We start from the raw sequence: 17,921 nt of genomic DNA on the forward strand, positions 1-17,921 counted from the left end.
TGAGCGCCCGTCAAGGGGAGGCCGTCACGGAATACGCCCGTGGGCAGGTGGGAGCAAGTCTGCACCCGTTTTATATTCTCGGGGCTTTTGGGGGCCTGGCCCCAGGCAGCACCCGGATGGTGGTGCCGGGGACACACGCCCCCGAGGGTCTTCAGGGTGCTGGTCAGAAGCAGGCAGGGTCTCTCCAAAGACGGGCCCCTCGAGCGAGGCCTGACTGCCGCTTCCCGGCTGCGACAAGGCAGGGTGGGCACCGCCGTCTCGGGCCCGTATGTCTGGGTCAGCGTCCAGGCTGGGGTCCCTCTCGGCCTCAGGAGCAAACCCGCGGCCACGCGGGCCCGGAAGGCCCTCAACTGCCCACGATGTCGGTTGGGGATGGAATTCTCAGGACAGGGTGGCTGTTTGGGAAACAGGGTCAGCCAGGGAAACGCGGTTTCTGGACCCACTTTCTCAGGAGACGTGTCCCCACTGAGCCCTGGGATCAGAGACTCGAAGACTCACAGAAGGAAGGCCGCCCAGAGGTATCCACCCTGACCTGAGGCACAGCTGAGCCGCCCGTAAATGCGCAGCTGGAGCCACACCCACAGGCCTTTCGAGATTTTTTGTTAATGTTTATTTCTTTTTGAGAGAGGGAGAGAGAGACAGAGAGGCAGAGCAGGAGCAGGGGAGGGGCAGAGAGAGAGGGAGACACAGAACCCGAAGCGGGCTCCAGGCTCCGAGCTGTCAGCACAGAGCCCGACGCGGGGCTGGAACTCACGAACCGCGAGATCATGACCTGAGCCGAAGTCAGATGCTCAACCGACTGAGCCCCCCAGGTGCCCCCGCCACAGGCCTTTCTAGATGCCCCCCAGCACTCAGGGCACCACACTCACAATCAGACGATTTTGACGGGGGCCTCCGGTCTGCATGACGTCCACGGGGCCTCTGCTGACCTCCAAACGGCATTGGGGAAAGCCAGACACACAGCTGCTCCTGCCCCCCGCTGCGCGGTCTCCCTGGGTCACTGGAGGAAGGCCCTTCTGGGTCACCTCGGCCTGGCTTGGCTCCCAACCCCGTGAATCCATAAATGTCCTCCAAGTCTCCCCCAGGCTTTCTTGGAGAATAAACCCTTTGCCATCTGGTGGCGGCCTGTCAGGGCCTCTAGGGCCGGGTGACCTCGAGCTGTCACTGCCTCCCAGCGGCTCAGATGTCTGCAGGACGCTGCTGGTTTGTGCAGGGGCTGGGCATGGGCTGACATCCTGTCCCCTGTGAACCTCTCCCAACACCGGCCTCTCCCAGGCCTGAGCAGAGCCCCACCCTCGAGGCCGGGGCCTGACCCCTCCCTGTCTCCTCAGGGTCCCCGGACCTCAGAACACAGGTTGCAAATTGTTGCAAAGGGTACAGGAAACAGAATCCCCTGGAAGCCCGACACCCCGAGATGACTTTTGACTGTAAATTTGAGTCATGGAATTTTTTTATTCCCTGTGGGCTCCTAAGCATTTCCCCACGTCGTTGAACAGTCTTTAGAAACCCGACTTTTGATCACTGCCCCCCCCCCTCTACTTTGGAACATAGCTTTTTAAATCCACGAAGCACCCTCGAGTAGGTAGATTTTTCATGCATCTCTCGTTTTCCAGAGATTAAATTCCCAGAAATGTGCACCTGTGTGCACTCTGGGGGGGTCTTAGCTGAGATTCCCTCTCTTGGGGGCTGTTATCTTTCACAACCCTTTAAACAGTCTTTACTCGTGAATAACATCTTTTACACGAGATTTCGTGGATTAGCCTGAAGTTCCTCTCTGAGTTGATTCCCAGCGTCCCCGAAGCGTGTGTTTAGCAAGGCAGGCTCCCCGTTGGGACCTCATGGCCCGGGGAGGGAGGCATAAAGGGAACCCCGGGGGGGAGTGGGTGGGGGCCAGAGCAGAGGGCCAGCAGGTTAAGGGAGCTCGGAGTGGAGGGGTATGCAGGCGACAGGGAAGGCGTGCTCCGGGCAAAAGTAGCTTGTGCCAAGGTACAGGTAGGGGTCTGAGTGTGGACCCTGGGGACCAGGCAGGGAGCAGCAGTTGACAGGGTCCTGGGGGCCTGGGGTGGTTCCTTCCTTTGAGAGCAGTGGGTAACTCGGAGGGTGGGTCACCGCACCTGGTGGTGGTGGCGGGAGAGGAAGGGCCCTGCAGGTGGGGGGCCATCCCTGTTGGGGGAGATCAGCGAGCAGCGGGGGAGCCCATGCTCTGTCCTCCCCCAGCTGCTTTCCTACCTAGCTGACTTCTGCCGTCTCTGGCCAAATCACCCTCTTTGGGATTTGATTACTTCGGGGCCCCTGAACATTACTTCCTGGGGTCCGCTGTCCCCTTCACGGACTTTGGGGTCTCACCTCACCCACTCCAGGAAGCCTCCCAGGCCTGCTCCCACTGTCACTGCTAACAACCTGGCCCCCACCCCAGGCTGGGAATGGGTGACAGTGGCCCTTGTCTCACCCATGGAAAGGGCTTTGGGGACCGGTTCAACCTGGGGTTCAACCTCCAGGAAGAACTCTCTCCCCCAAACACCAACATCCTCCCGGCCAGAACCCATAGCCAGAGTGCAGGTCACAGGGGCCTTGGAGGAGGTGAGCGCCTGTGCATGGGGTGTTGAGGGCGCCCTCAGGAGTGTGTCACCAAGAGTCAGGCGGGAGCAAAAGCGGGGCCTGCTGGGGTCAGGAAGGAGTCTCGGGGACCCTAGATGAGGGAGCAGCCAGCTCAGACCAGGGTGGGGAGGGAGGGGGCTGACGCGGGCCCCGAAGCGACAGGGTGCTGAGGGTCCAGGCGAACAGGGGCGTCAGATGTTGGGATCTGGGGTGCCGGCTGCAGGTGGCCCCGGGACGGAGGGCAGGGCTGGGCTGTGGCTGTCTGTTGTCACCTACTCCAGGCCTGTGCCCAGGACACCGGACATCTGTCGAGTGAGGGAAGGAGGAGCGGGGATACTCGGGAAGTACAGGAGGCTCCCCCGAGAGCCGACTGGCACCCCTGTTCCCTGGCGCTGTGCCAGTGGGTGTGAGAGCCCAGACGGACGGGGTCCCTGCCCCTGCTTGGGGAGAGGCTTTCTCTGGCTCACCCTCAGGAACACCTGCTAGAGGGCGTGGACTCACGGGTTCACCTGCCTTCACGTATTCCCGCACACACTGGGGACTTGGGGTGCAGACACCCCTGCCTCTGGTGGGGAGGGACCCAGAGCGGGGCCCCAGCTCTCCGGGAGACTGGAGCAGAGGCCGGGAAGAGAGACTTGGGCTCAGGAGATGCGCGAGGCTCCTTTTGGGGCCCAGGGAGAGAGGGGGCAGTGGGTGGAGGAGAGGACAGTTTTGGGGAGTCACCAGGAGTTAAGGTGGAGGTGGGAGGGGTCAAAGGGACGCCAGAGCCCTAGTGTGGCTGATGGTCTTGGAGGCGCTCTCTCCCGGAGGAGGAGCCCCCGGGCCAGGGTCCTGGGGGAGAGCACTTGCCGGGGGCCCAGCCCAGAGAGGGATGGCCCAGAGCCCAGGCTGGCAGCGAGGTCCCCTGTAGGCTTCTAAGAAATGCACATTCTGGCCTGTCCCAGGCCCTCTGAACCAGAAGGTGCCCTGGAAGCGGGCCCCTCGCCATCCCCTCATGCTGGGGAGCCTGGTGGAAGGGTGGGCGGGTGTGGACGGCCCAGGGAGACGTGACGGCAGAGGAGGGCCCCGGGCTGCCATGGGGCTGCAAGGCCGGTCAGAGCACATGACTCCTCCACGCAGGCCCAGGTCAGAGGGGGTGGTGGGTGCCTAGGCTCTGGTCCCCCTGCATCCTGGGAAAGCTCCGGTGAAGCTCCTTTGACCCTCCACGATGCCCCTGGGCTGTGGGTGTCTGGACAGTGGGAGGCCCGATTCGGGATGTGGAACCCGAGCCTCTGGGAAGGGGAGCCTGGGGCTGGTGAGGACCCGATGGCCTTGAATGTCAGCTCATCCTTCCTCCTTCCCTAGGTCCCCGGAGCTCACGGAGCTGTATGACTGAGGGGGCCCTGGTAGGTTGGGGTGACTGACTGGGGTAGGGTCCTGATAAGGTTGGGGTGACTGGGGTGGGGCCCTGGTATGGTTGGGGCAACTGAGGCGGGGGCCCCAGTGTGGTGTGGCCTCTCTTCGGCAAGTCTGACTGGCCCTGCCCACTGTCCCGGCCCCAGAACCTGCTCTCCAGGGAGGTGACACTGTCCATGGTGGCCACACCCAGTGAGGGTTTCTCCTGTCCCCACCGGAGGTCCAACTGCCTGTCGCCCACAGGGGAGCAGAAGCTGGATATTGGTGAGCAGATGGGCTGGGGGCTGTAGGGATCGGGGGCCCAGTGGGCGGTCTCTGGACAACACTGTCCTGGTCCCCTCCAGGCTCGGAGCACGTCCCTTCCCCCGGCCGTTTGTTTCAGGTCACTTGGCTTCCATTTGCCAAGTGTCCGCTCTGTGCAGGGTGTGGGTGCAGAGCCAAGGGCGGCACGGAGGGTGCCGTGGTCTTGCGTCTGCCGGGTGCTGAGGGCCGCCTCCATGCACCCCTGACAGAAACTTCTGGAAGGGCTTTGTCTCTGGAGTCTGACAAAGCAGGTGAGGCTTGCTCTGGAGGCCTTGATCTCCCTGCCGGCCTGCAGCACCACGGAGGATCGCAGCCACCCAGGCCACCCCCAAGAAGAGACCAGGGTCCACAGCTGCTCGGGGGCAGGTCCGGGGGGAAGGGCACTGCCTCTGTGCCACCGGCTTCCTGTGGCCCTGACAGGGAGGGTCCCCCACCTGCTCTGGGGGCACAGGCCCCTCGAGAGTGCTGTAAACATGAGCATTTGTTGTTTATTTGCGGTTCTAGTGCTGGGCAAGTAATAGATTCCCAACAAGTTTTCACTGAATGAATGAATGAATGAATGAAACAGCAGATGGACCCAGATGGCAGCGGGTCAGCACCACGAGTGAGGCCACCTCACAAGCCGCCTTAAGCCTGGGCCCGGCGCTGGCTTCGAGCGGTGGCCCTGGCTGTGGGCGTCAGCCAGGGCTGGGGGGGTCCTGAAGCGGGGTGTGCGTGGGCCCATCAGCAGCCCCGAGACTGTGGGGCACCGGGCGATGCTGGCTCCTGGCCCGCGGTAGGGATTGGCAGCGCGGGACCCACCCTGCGGCTGACCCCAGGCCTGACTTTGTTTCCATTCCCAGGGGGGCGCTGGCCTCGCACCCCCCACCCCCGCTTTCTCCTGATCAAGGCAGCACTGATCACCTCTGTAAACCGTGTTAGAGGATTTGGTTCTCAGAAGGCTCCCAGGCTGTGCCTCGTGAGCCGGGAAGCTGGTTGTCCGAGTGGCTCGGAACACGGTTTTGATGTACGCTCGAGAAAGGTGTACTGTCAGCTTTCAAAGAGGACGGGTCCCTGCGTCCACCCCCAGTGCTGGGACGGCGTCTCCACCCCTCGCTCCTCCGCACCTGTGCCTCGACAACCTGACGGGAAAAGTCCTATCTCCTTGTGGTTTTTATTTGCTTTCCTTGTATCGCTGCTGAACGGCCTTCTCGTCTCTTTACTGGTCACCAGGGTCTCTTCTGGGCGCCTCTCCACCCCTTCCCTGCGGTGGCTCAACGCTCTCCTGACCTAGAAGGGTCTGGAGCATCGATACTGGCCTTCTGTCGTAGACGTCCCTTGTAGACGCCTCCTCAGTTTACCGTTCCGTGGGCTGTAACGATGCTTGGGCCCTAAGCCGACGTCGCTGACTCTAAAAGCGTTTTTCCTTTTGCCTCTTTGTGTCGTATTCAGAACCTCTACTCTGGGGTTTCCGGATAACAAAGCCACGTCCGCTCGGCATGTTCACAGCTGCCATTCGGAAATTCAGGCTTCGTAACTGCCTGCTATTTATTTTGGTGTGAGAAGTAGGGCAGGGACGTAGGTTACTTTTTTCACTCCAGACGATAAGTGACTCCTTTGGGACCGCGTTCTCCTGGGCTGGCGTTTTGTGCGTTTCCGTCACGAGGCGTGTTCTCTTCGCCTGGCTGGCTGGGCTCTGCGGGGGGCTGTGCCCTGGCACCCGGGGCGGCGTCTGCCCTCTGTGTTTTGCCTCTTGGCTGCGCTCACACCGGTTTCCCTGCAGACGCGTTGTCAAGAAAGTCCTGTGGGCCCTGTGACCTAAGGGCCCGGCCGGAGCCAGAACTGGGGGGGTCCAGGCTTCCGTCCGGCACCCCTGGCACCAGACTGCTCTTCTGTCCTCTGCAGAGCACCTAGGCAGGGCGAGCACGAGCAAGCCCCCCAATGACGGACCCCTCTGGGAGGAAGCGCTCATTGGCAAAATCAGGACCATGTCGGCCTTGCAGAAGAGCCAGGCGTTGGAGGCCGTCCAGTGCCACATCCGGGAGCACACCCAGGTGGGACCCCAGGAGCCCTGCTCGTCCGTGCGGGACGCTACCTTCTGCCACTCCAGGGCTCACAGGGGGTGAGCCCCAAGGCCTGCACTGCCGCTTGGCTCCCGCCGGCCTCGGCAGCCCCAGAAGCCCCTGACCTTCAGGGACGTGTGGCAGAAGGTGCCGGGATGTAGGAAGGTGTTGGACCACGAGCAGAGGGGCAGGTGGGGCACAGAGGCCCTGCCAGCTGGTGCTCAGACGTTGTCACTGGGGCCTGGTGGCAGGTACGGGCCAGGGAGCCACGTGGAGCCAGCCAGCCTGCCCCCCGCTCTAGGCCCCGGGGACTGGAGAGGACAGGGTGGTGTCTGATCCACCTCTGTGCCTGGGGACCTCCCAACCTGTGGGCCGCAGGAGGCTCCCCAGCTCAGGACTCCTGCCATCGTGGGGGGCCAGGCCCTGCTTTTCCCTGACGCCCCACACACTCTGGCCTGTTCAGCGTGAAGGCCTGAGCCACCACCGGCGGTGGCTGAGCTCCCAGGTCGGGTGGGGCCCCCCCCGGCCCCTGTCCTCCACCTTCCTGCTGCAGAGTCTTCAGGAGTTCAGGGCCGACAGACAGAATCGAGTACGAGGGACAGCAGCACGGACGTGTGCCTAGAGGGAGACGGGCTCTAAGCACACACACAGCTTGGCTTCGGGCCCCTGGAACCTGGCTGATGGCCAGGTTCCTGCTCTGCTTCAGAGCAGGGGAGGGAGGGACATCCGGCCAGTGGGAAGAGCCCGTGCAAAGGCCCTGAGGTCAGCAAGATGGCAGAATGAGAGGGCTGGGGGACACTGGCAGGGCCAGAGTGTCACGGGCTCCCCAGCCAGCTTAAGGGGTGCAGGGGTATCCCGCAGGTGGGGGGCTGCCAGGGACCAAGCAGAGGTGGGCACAGCCCTCTGGCAAATATCTCCTTACCCTTTGGGGGGTGGTTTGTCTTCTCTGCTCACCCACAGGTGCCCACCCCGAGTTTTCATCCCTGGGGCTTCCCAGCGGATGTGGGGGTCCTGCTTCCCCCGGAGGGTCGGGTGGGGCCTGAACACTGTGTTCCGCCCACAGCTCATCAGGAAAGAGGTGCCCAACGCTGGCCTCCAGGAGCTCCTGGCGGCCTTGAACCTAGAACTCAAGCAGCCTTTGGAGAAGGTCAGTGCCTGGGGTGGGGCTTCCCCGGGGTCTCCTACGTGTGCTCAGAGCCCCCGGGAGGCTGTGACTGCAGAGAGCCCGCGGCCGCTCAGGCCCCTTCCCCGCTTCCCAAGTGATTGTCGCCATCTGAAGCTCTGCGCACACGGACGATGCCGGGAAGGCACGAGGGGTGCTGTTGCAAGGGGACGGCAGCCTCGGGGCCACTTCGTGTTCGCTGAGCCCTGGCTCCCAGCCGGCCAGGCCCTCTTCCGGGCCCCAGGGACGCAGCGGAGGCAAGGGCGGCAGGCTTTAGCTCTAGTGAGGGAGCCGCGCTCGACAGTGGGGTCACCGGTGACAATCAGGAGTGCACTCTGTTCAAGTTGTGTTGCCCGATGTAGAAACTACACATTTTCATCGGGAGAAAGATAAAGGGGAATTCTGGAAGACCCTGAACGCAGCCTCCTGCGCCCGCACGAAATGAGGCTGGGGGGCAGGGGGGCGCAGCTCTGCCCGGGACACCGGAGGTGGGCGGGAGGGGAGGTCCGCTGTGACCGGTCGGCCCTCCACAGGATGGCGCTCAGGCTAGGCTTGGGTGTGCCCGGGGCGGGGTGGGCGGGTGGGAACCGCGGGAGCCTCCGGGGAAACCGAGGCACCGCAGCCGACACGGCGTCTGGGTACCGCCCTGAGGACCCACGAAACTTGGCGCTCAGGGTCTGGCGGCAGCCCCAGGCGCGGTGAAGAAGCAGTTCAAGGTGGGCAGGGAGGGGGTGCTGCGGTGGCCCCCGCGCCTCCTGCGGCCTCAAGCAGACAGTGGGCGCAGCAGCCTGAGGCAGGAGCCGCGCAGCTCGGGAAGGTGCTCAGGACAAGCTCCGCGAATTCATTCGCCCCTCGCCCTGCGGTGGCGGCGCCCCTGCCCCAGTGCCCCGTCCCACGCCCGCCCCCTCCTCCCTCCCCCCAGACCTTCCTCTTCCACTTTTACGGGCTGATCCTCCGAGAGTGCGCCTGTGTGGACCTGGTGAGGAGGCACCTGGCCAGCCTCCTGGAGCTGTCCCACCAGTCATCCGGCCAGCGGGAGGTGGGTGGCAGCCCTCGGCACCCCCGCCCCTCCGCCCCGCCCCGCCCCGCCCCCCGCGCGGACGTCGCTGCTTGACGGCAGATGGACACCCCACCCTTCACGCCACGACCTGGTGCGGCTCCCGCGGCCCCCGGCGCTGTGCCGAGCGACAAGGGGCTGCGGTGCGGGTGCCGCCTGGAGGTGACCTCGGGCACCTGTCCACGGCCGAGTCCTGGTTCCATCCCGCCCCGACGGCCCCAGTGGGACACACGCCCTTCAGGGCAGGGGTGGGGCTCGCCCACCTTCCTTTGCGGGGCCCCCGGGAGGGTGGGGAGGAGACGGCAGGCCGCGTCCAGCACTGCCGCGTGGGGACGAGCTCACGGTGTCTCTGGCCCACAGGGCATTGCCGTGGCCATCGGCATTGTGTCCTCCAGGCACATGCAGGAGGTGTGGGCCACGCTGGAGCACGTGGGCCGCACCAGGTTCCTGAGGACTGTCTTCACGTCCCCAGACAGCCAGGTAGAGAGGGCAGCGCGGGGGTGGCAGGGGCCAGAGGCCCGGATCGGTGCTGGCTTGCTCTGAGCCTGTTTGCTCGTTGGAAACGTGGGGGTGACCCCTGCCCTGCCCACCTTCCTGAGGGGCTGGTGTGTGGGTGTCAGACCTCCGTTCTTGCTGCGGCCCGGGAGTTTGGAGCCTTGTCCTTGGGGCCCCACACGGGATCCAGAGCCTCCGCTGGGTCTGACGGTCGGGAGCCGTGTGGGCTTGCCTTGATTTTCAGGTGGGGCGTGTGGCCCGGGTCCTGTGTGTCCACCTATGCTCCCGCCCTGGGGGTTTACGTGGAGCATCTGTGCTTTGCTAGTCCTGGGCACCCCGCTGGGAAGAGACATGAGCGACAGAGACCCCCGGACGAGAAGCAGTACCTCCAGCCAGAGGGCGGGGAGCCCGGGGCCCGGGGCCGCGGTCCTGAGGCGCACGCGGGGAGGGCCCCCCCGCGGAGGGCGGCAGGTAGAGAGCCGATTCCCCAGTGGCCACCACTCTGTCCGCAGCAGCCGGAGCCGGACACGCACTGGAGATGGGCCGGCAGCACCTCCCTGCTCTGCTACGGGCAGATGGCCGCGCACGCCGGGGCGCAGATCCTGCCCTGGGTGGACAACATCGTGTCCAGGATGGCGTACTACTTCTCCTGCAGCCGCTACGTGAGCGCGGCCACGGCCGGGGCGGCGGGGGGTGTGGGGGCCGCGCGTCCTCTGACTGGGGCCGGCCCACTGACCCTCCCCGGACTCCACACGGACAGGACAACATCCTCAAGACCAGCTTCCTTTCGGCCACCATCATGCTTTTGAAGGCTCTCAGGCAGAACAGCACCCCGAGCTACAAATTCTCTCAGATCCCAGAGCTCATCCAGTGCCTCCTGGTGAGCGATGCCTGCGGGGGCTCCCGGGGGCTCCCAGGGCCGCCAGCGGGACCAGGAGGCTGAAACGACCGGGCACTCTGACTCCACCCCCCCCCCCCCCCCCCCCCAGTGCATCCTTCAGAAGGAGCCCAACTTCCTGACCACCCTCTTCCGGGAGAAGATCATATTGGTCATTGTGGGACTGAGGTAACTCTCCTTGGGGTCCAGAACGAAGACAGGCCAAGTCATTGCGTGGGGGTGGGGGTCCACATGTGAGGAGACGGGATGTGAATAAGGGACCAGGAACACAGGGCTGGCCCTGCTGAGGCTGCGCACCGTCAGCCTCGTCTCCTATCCAAGATAGGTCGTTAATGTTGACACAGACCGATCCCCAACCTGGTCACACACCAAATCCAGGCCTCAGTCACAACCTGAGCCTGACCCTGGGCCACACGCTGAACCTCGACCTTGACCCCGGTCACATTCTGGGCCCTGATCATGGTGACACCCACTCGTAAATCTTAAATTGTGTAGGCCTCTCCCCGCTGGGAATCCATTTCAGCCTGGTGTCTCACTCCTGAACCGTGGGCTCTTGTGAAAAAGTCCAGAATCTTCCCCGTGTTTCTTCCAGCAACCTGCGGCCCGGTCTCAAACCCATGGTCAAGTCCCAGATCCTGCAGACCTGCCTGCAGAGCCTGTACACGCTCCCACCCACGGAGACGCTCAGGAGCAGTTTACCTCCATTGGACGTGGCCCCAGACGTCACGGTGACTGCCTGTTCCCGTCTCTGGGTGCTGGGTTCCGGGTGCCGGGCCGGCCTGCCAAGCCCCGGCCGCGTGTGTGAGCGAGGGGAGCACCGGAGAGAGCTCGCCCGGCCTGGGTTTCTTCCGGGCTTCGCCACAGGCTGGTCTTGACCTTGGAGCCCGAGTCTTGAGTTCTGCCCTCAAGTGGGGCTCTGGTCTCCATGCTGCCCCTGAGGTGCTGTGATTCAGATGGGACAAGGAAGTGACAGCACTCTGCAGATGTGTGCCGCTTCCGGCCGCCTATTCAGCAGCTTCTGCTGCCCGAACAGGGCTAGCGTTTCTTCCTCGGGTGGGGCAGACAGAGCAGCTCGGATCCCCACCACCGGCAGGCCCAGCGTGGGGTCTTCTCCCAAGACCCTGCTCCCTACCTGGAACCCCCCGGTGGGCGGGGACACACACATGCACCCACATGCCACCAGCCAAGCTCCTGGGAATCCCCGGTCAGCAAGAACCAGCAGGCCGGCGTGGAGACGAGCCACGGCAGGGACCTGAGCTGTGGCCAGGCTGGGCTCCCAGGGAGCAGACTGTGGGCCCAGAGTTGGGGGTACACTCTCAGGAGAGGCCCGGTGGGGAGCTGAGAGGATGGGGTGGGGTCACAGGAGAAGCATATCCTGGTGTGGCTCAGGGAGGGCTCAGCAGATCCCCTGGGAAGCTCTGGTACCGAGGGAGCTCAATCGTGACATCGGCCGGCCCATCGCTGGCCCGTGGACAGCCCGCTTCGGGGGAGCGTGAGCTTGGAGGTCAAGTCCTGAGCGTCCAGCAGCCGGGAGTGGGTGCCTGGCCCCCGAGTCTAACATCTAATTGGAGCCCTGTCCCAGGAGGGAGGGGCCAGGGCACCAGAGGGGAGGCCACGGGTCATGACACGTGACACGGGTGGGAGCTGGGTCTGGGTGACAGATATAACAACCGAAGTGTCACTGCCACGCAAAACGTGGCACTTTTCCAAGTGTATGGTTCTACACGTTTTGACCTGGATTTGTGAAACTATCCTCAAAGCCAAGATGAACACGTTTGTCACCCCCAGAGCCTCCGTGTGCCACCACGGGACTCCTCCTTGCTATTGTCATCATAGTTGGTATCTCGTAGAATTTCACGCAAGTGGGATTATGGGGGTTCTGCTTAGCTTCGCCTGGACGCGTCCCGATCAGACGACCTGGAGATTCGTCTACACTGCAGCCTGTACGGACGGCTCATTCTGGGTTCCTGTGGCACGGTATCTGACTTTTCGGATGCCCACCGGGTGTCGACATGCTCGCCGTACGAGGGGCACTGTGTTATCTCCAGCCTCGCACTGCTAGTCAGGCTGCTGTGCACATTTGTGTGCGGGTCTCTGTACAGACCTGGATTCTGGTTTTTGGGTAAACACCCAGGACCGGACGTCTGGGCCATAAGGCAGGTGTGCGTCTAACTTGCCAAACCGCCTTCTAACCGGCTGTGCTGATTTGACTGCCAGCAGCAGGGACGAGAGCCCTGCTCCTCCCACATCCTTGTCAACACACGGTGTAGTCGGTCGTAAGCGCTGGCCATTCTCCTGGGTGTGCAGCAGTGAGTGGTGGTTTCAGCGTTCGTGTCTCTACTGAGAGGAGCATCCCCTCGTGTGCTTTTGACCATCTTTGTATCTTTTTTTGGTGAGCTGTCTGTTCAAATCTTATGCCTCATTAAAAAAAATTTTTTTAATGTTTATTTTTGAGAGAGAGAGAGCACGAGTGGGTAGGGGCAGAGAGAGAGGGAGACACAGAATCCCAAGTAGGCTCCGCGCTGTCAGCACAGAGCCCGACGCGGGGCTCAAACCCACGGACGCAGGATGGTGACCTGAGCCAAAGTCGGACGCTTAACTGACTGAGCCACCCAGGTGTCCCTCTCATGTCCAATTTTTAAGTTGCATTATTTATTAGTTTCTAGAGTCCCTTTTAGAGTTGCTATGGGGGTCCTTTATCACCCAGGTGGTCTGAACATATTTTCTCCCGGTCTCCAGGCTTTCTTTTTTTTTTTTTTTCAACGTTTATTTATTTTTGGGACAGAGAGAGACAGAGCATGAACGGGGGAGGGGCAGAGAGAGAGGGAGACACAGAATCGGAAACAGGCTCCAGGCTCTGAGCCATCAGCCCAGAGCCCGACGCGGGGCTCGAACTCACGGACCGCGAGATCGTGACCTGGCTGAAGTCGGACGCTTAACTGACTGCGCCACCCAGGCGCCCCTTGGCTTTCTTTTTATCTTAATGGTCTTTTCTGAAGAGCCGAAGCTCTCGATTTTGAGGTTGTTCAATGTATCTGTTCTTTCCTTCGTGGGTTGTGATTTTGCTGTTGTATCCAGGAATTCTTTCCTTAAGCCAAGATCGCAAGGATTCTTCTCTGCTTTCTTCTGGAAGTTTTACGGTCTTAGGTTTCACACTGAGGTCCGCGACAGCTTCTGAGCCAACTCTTTATCTGCTGTAAGGAACGGCCTGAAGCTTAGCTCGTTGCGCATATACGGACACCTTGGTTGTTCAGGACCCATCCGGGTCCCAAGTTCGCCTCTGTCGAAAGCCAGCTGCCCACGTGTCTGTTTCCGTTTCTGCCTGTTTATTCTGTTCTGAGCCGTGTCTGCCGATGCCACATGGTGTTGGTCCTGGTAGCTCCACAGGAAGGGGTGAAGGCCCCCAACTTGGGTCATCTTCTTCAAAGCTGTTTTCTGCTCTCCCGGCTTCTGTGCACCTCTGCGCGAGTCACAGAATGAGTGGCTCAACCTCGAGTGAACGGCACCCTGGGGTTTCGATTGGCGTTGCACCCAATCTACAGACCGACTTGGGGAAGACCGACACGTTAACACCGGTTTGTGTTGCGAGCTGGGCGCTGGCGCACCTCTCCGTTTAATTAGGTCGTCTCCAAACCCCCCAGCAGCGTTGGCCGGTTTTCCATGTGCTCGCCTCGGACGTCTTTTGTCAGAGTCTTTCCTCTCTCTGTTTTCTTCTGATATTGCCAATGATATTTAAATGTTTAGCTTTCAGTTGCTTGTTGCTGGTTTATAGGAGCACAATCGACTTTTTTCGTATGTTGACTTTGTTCCCGAAACCCCGCTAAACCACGTGTTAGCTTTTCAGAGCCTTCTGTAGATTCCACAGGGTTTTATACGTGACGTGTGTGAACAGTCTCCTTTCTTGTCAACGGGGACGGTGCTGTGCTGTCGCCCTCCTACCCCACCGCCCTTGCCAGGACCCGCCAGTGGTGGGAACAGACACCGTGTTGTTCCTGATGTGATCAGGAACGCATCTGTCTTCGCCATCGAGTCGGCTGTTGCCGTGGCTTGCTGTGGGTTCTCTGATGCTCTTAGTTAGGTGGAGAAAGTTCTCTGCTAGTCCTGCTTTTCGGACAGTGCTCATCAGGATGGACGTTGGACTTTGCCCACTGCTTTTGCTGGGTCTATGCAGATGATCAATTTTGATATGCTGTTTTCATTTTCACTCAGTTCAACGTACTTCCTGGTTTCGGCTTAGTGCTGGGGGGATATGCCCAGGGGCGCCGTCTGAGGAGCCCTGGGCTGGGCAGCGTGCCTACAGCAGCATTGGGAGCTCACTGAACTCTGCCCCCGTTCTGGGAAATTAGGGGCAGATTCAACACCCTCAGCGGTTAGGACCTGAGGCCCGGCAGCCGGGAGGGCACTGTGTGTCCCCACCAGGGACCGAGTGGGGACCGGGCCTGGAGTGGACATTATGATCATTTCCGCAGGCCCCACAGGGAAGGGTGACTGAGCCCTCACGGGGGCGAGTCCCAGGGCACCAGGGGAGAGATGGGCGAGGGTGTCGGCCAGGGAGGGCCACGGTGCTGGTGGGTGCCCCCCCCCCGGGAGTGACACCAGGCCATCGGCCCTGCCAGGCGCTGTACCGGAAGTCGATGCAGGCACTGGACCTGCTGCTGCAGAGCCTCATCTCCGAGAACAAGAGTGTGGACGAGCTATGCTTCATCCTGCAGGTGAGGCTTGGGCTGGCGGGGGGGGGGCACACGACTGGGGCTCCGCCCGCCCGGGGTGTGTCCCTCGGACACAAAGGCGGCCAGGTTGGCGGGTGTGCCCCACGCCGCTGACCGGGGGGCTCTCGTCAAGGCAGGGGTGGGCGTTTCAGAAGAGCTGAGGGCCCTGCGAGGAGAAGGTGACCCTGGCTCATCTCCGGGCACTGCCGTGGGCAGGGAGGAAGTCCCGGGGATGGTCTGCGGGCTCCCGCACAGCCGTGCAGATGTAGGCCCTCAAACGCCCTGGCTTCCCTCTGGGCCCAGACCCGGCCTCGCCCTGGGGAGCTGAGCCGTTGGCCGGGCACGGACGGGTGAGCCATCTGGTGGGCACGCCCGGCTGCGGCCGGCCCGCCGTCGCTCCGCGTCCCAGCGGCCACGTCCGGGAGGGGAGGGTGGGTCCGTGCGCGAGCCGGCCTCGGGCTGTCCTCTCCCATCGCAGCACATGGAGCCGTGGCTGAAGTCAGACAGCAGTGACGAGCGCCAGCGGGCGGTGCAGACCATCTTCCTGTTCCTCAAGTACGTGGTGGACCACGTGGGGCTCACTGTGAGTCGCCTCGCCCGGCACCCTCGGGAGGGCAGCCAGGAAGGTGGGCCTGAGCCCAGAGAGGGGCCGGGAGCCCCCATGGCGCGGCTGCCTCCGTGCTGGGCCCCCCGGCCCTCGCTCCTGATTCTCGCGGCCGTATTCACGGAGCGTCTCGGCTGCTAGGCACGGGGCTGGGTGGGCGAGACGCAGGCCCTGGGGTGCCCCCAGTCCCGGGGCAGGGGTCAGAGTTCAAAGAGGGCGGTGGGGGGAGCTCGATGGCCAGGCCGCCTCAGAGCAAAGACTTGAAGGAAGCGGGGAAGGGAGACCGGGTGGCGGGGGGGGAGGCGGTCCCGCCGTGGGACGAGGGCCTGGGGGCGCCCTGCCCACGAGACACCTGGCAGCCGGGCCTGGCCTCGCTCACTGCTCGCCCCTCCCAGGAGGAGGCCACCCCCTCCATGCTGGGCCACCAGATAGGCCTGCTCATGCTGCTGTGGAGGGACAAGGAGCCCGTCACCCAGAGCCACGCCCACCAGTGCGTGTACCTCCTCCTGCAGCTGCTGACCCAGCAGAAGGGTGAGCTGGGAGCCCCCCACCTCCGGGGCGCTGGCCGCTTGGTCACCCCAGGCCCCCTGACTCGGTGCCCCTCGCCAGGCAGCACGTCGGAGTTCACGTATTTGAATAAAATGAAGAACTTTGAAGCAAATGCCAGGAGGGAATCAGAAATGAAGTTCTACGACCTGGTGAAGGTGGGGCCCGAGCTGCACGCAGCCCCAAGCTGTCCAGGAGTGGGGGCCTCTCCGGCCTCCACCTCCCTGCCCATTCTGCAACCTGCGCAGGGGAGCTGGGGGGCGGGTCAGGCATAGCCGGGACGTGGACGCCTTCTTGCAGGGAAAGCACCCCATCACTCTGCCCCTTGAAATCTCGGCCTGCACCCTCCCGCCCGTGACTTGGAGGTGCGGCAGGGCCCCTCTGGAGCCCGGTCCTGAGGTTCTTGCTGACCTCTCCCTTCTCGGCTCCCACTCCTCTTGTGGCCTCACCCCTGGGGCCCCTCACTAGGGCGACAGCTGGGTTTGCCTGAGGCTGTCCCGCGCTCACTACTCGTGCACAGTCCCGGGCAAGCAGCATGCTGTCTGTCTCCCTTGTCCATCGCCTCTGCCCTCCCTCCCTGTGTGTGTCCTTCCCGGGCCGGCCCTCCCCTCAAGACGGACGGGGCATCAAAGCTTTGGGTTTGAGTCCAAGCTCTGCCTCCAACTGCGGGGCGGTCATTCAACCCTTCCATGCCTCAGTTTCCCCACCTTCCAAGTGAGAGTCCCTGAGTCTGACCCCCTGCCTGCTCTCAGGACAGGCTGGGACAGGAGCAGCAAGCCCTCAATGCCTCCGTGTAGAGGGTCGTCCCCTGGGAGCCCCTCCTAGGGAGCCGGCTGCTTAGAAGCCTGTGGTCCTGATGGGTTCCCTAGAAACAGAGCCTGGGACAGGAATTTCAGTGCAGTTTAGGGGACAGAGACTCACGCTCAGGAGGAAGGAGTAAGGGAAGCAAGCTGGGGATGGGAGCAGCCAAGAGGGGGGTGGTCTGTCTGACCCAGGGGAGTGTGGCAGCTTAAAGCGTCCCCCACCTCGAGGCAGGGGCTGGACCCTGTACCCCGAGTCAGTGACTGGCTGCGGGCTGCAGGGTGGGGGGGGGGCACCTGACTGCCTGGACACGACTGCTTGCTCCCACCATCCCCAGAGTGATCCTTCAGCCCTCGGCGGCCACACCTCCCACCACTGAGGCAGGAGGGGCGGGGCCCCAGCAGCCTGGTGCGGGGGAGGGGACAAGTCTGCTCGCCTGGCATTTTTTCCACCTCTGAGTATGAGGAGCGCCCCCACCCCGGCCCTGTCTCCAACCCCGACGCAGGAGGGGCTGGAGGGCTGAGGACCACCAGGGAGGGTGCCGCCTCGGCCTCTCACCGCAGCCCCCCCGGCCCAGGTGCTGGATGGGAACCTGACCGTGGCCCAGCACACGCAGCTCGTCCTCACTCTCCTGCGAGGGCTCTGCAGCCACAACCACCTGCGCTGTGACCTGGCCTCACAGTTGCTCCTGATGATCGTCGAGGACCACAGCATCAAGGCAGAGCAGGTGGGCGCTGAGCCCCGGCTGCGGGCCACCTTCTGCAGACCTCCCCACGGGAGTCGGGGGACCCGCTAAGGAAGGACTGGGGTGGGGGAGGCGGGCTGGCCCCGCGTCAAGGGCTGCCCGCGTGCACGCGGACGCACCCGTGTCTGTGCACACACGTCTTCACAGAGAGCGCCCGGGCCTGGAGGCCGTGGGTCCCGAGCTCAGTCCTAGCCATCCGCAGTCCACGGCCCGCCTCCCGCTCCCTGAAATAGCACAGCCCTGTTAGCAGGGCTGAGACCCAGCGATGCCCCAGGGCCCCGGTTCACCCCTCCCGGCTGGTCGGGACCCTCAAGGTCCCAGGGCCCTGACAGCAACACCCTGCCTTGTTCATTCAACCTTACTCAGGAGAGAAAAATTCCCTGCCCCCACCCCCTCCCCCACCTCCCTGGGGATTTAACTGCCTTTCGTGGGGCAAGGGGGCGTGGCCAACCTAGTTCACAGCCCACACAGACAAGACCGTCTCTCAGGGGCTGCCAGGCCCATCAACCCTCCTGGCTGCTCGGGGTTGATCCTCACTTTTTCACAGGCACACAGGGAGATGCGGT

The 17,921-nt window shown here is 63.1% G+C and overlaps 1 protein-coding gene across 5 annotated transcripts in view; it reads left to right on the forward strand.

Moving 5' to 3' along the window:
* The first annotated feature begins 386 nt into the window (after positions 1-386).
* Positions 387-17,921, forward strand: part of LOC147571786 (maestro heat-like repeat family member 5) — a 30,964-nt gene continuing 13,429 nt past the window's right edge. For 2 of the 5 annotated variants that reach the window (XM_086695473.1, XM_086695472.1), the window contains exons 1-16: positions 388-518; positions 3,943-3,983; positions 4,140-4,257; positions 6,181-6,329; positions 7,402-7,485; positions 8,423-8,539; positions 8,918-9,037; positions 9,565-9,714; positions 9,813-9,932; positions 10,042-10,118; positions 10,543-10,678; positions 14,567-14,662; positions 15,138-15,242; positions 15,659-15,794; positions 15,873-15,967; positions 17,188-17,337. In XM_086695473.1, coding sequence (XP_086551599.1) covers positions 3,966-3,983; positions 4,140-4,257; positions 6,181-6,329; positions 7,402-7,485; positions 8,423-8,539; positions 8,918-9,037; positions 9,565-9,714; positions 9,813-9,932; positions 10,042-10,118; positions 10,543-10,678; positions 14,567-14,662; positions 15,138-15,242; positions 15,659-15,794; positions 15,873-15,967; positions 17,188-17,337 — 1,671 coding nt within the window. In that variant the 5' untranslated portion in view covers positions 388-518; positions 3,943-3,965. Of the gene's footprint in view, positions 519-3,942; positions 3,984-4,139; positions 4,258-6,180; positions 6,330-7,401; positions 7,486-8,422; positions 8,540-8,917; positions 9,038-9,564; positions 9,715-9,812; positions 9,933-10,041; positions 10,119-10,542; positions 10,679-14,566; positions 14,663-15,137; positions 15,243-15,658; positions 15,795-15,872; positions 15,968-17,187; positions 17,338-17,921 lie in introns of all 5 variants that reach the window. The other 3 variants (XM_086695475.1, XM_086695471.1, XM_086695474.1) reach the window with 3 other exon arrangements.

This window comes from Puma concolor, chromosome F2 (genome assembly GCF_028749965.1).
Source record: "Puma concolor isolate L17-30 chromosome F2, mPumCon1.1.hap2, whole genome shotgun sequence".
In the NCBI taxonomy this organism is placed as follows: Eukaryota; Metazoa; Chordata; class Mammalia; order Carnivora; family Felidae; genus Puma; species Puma concolor.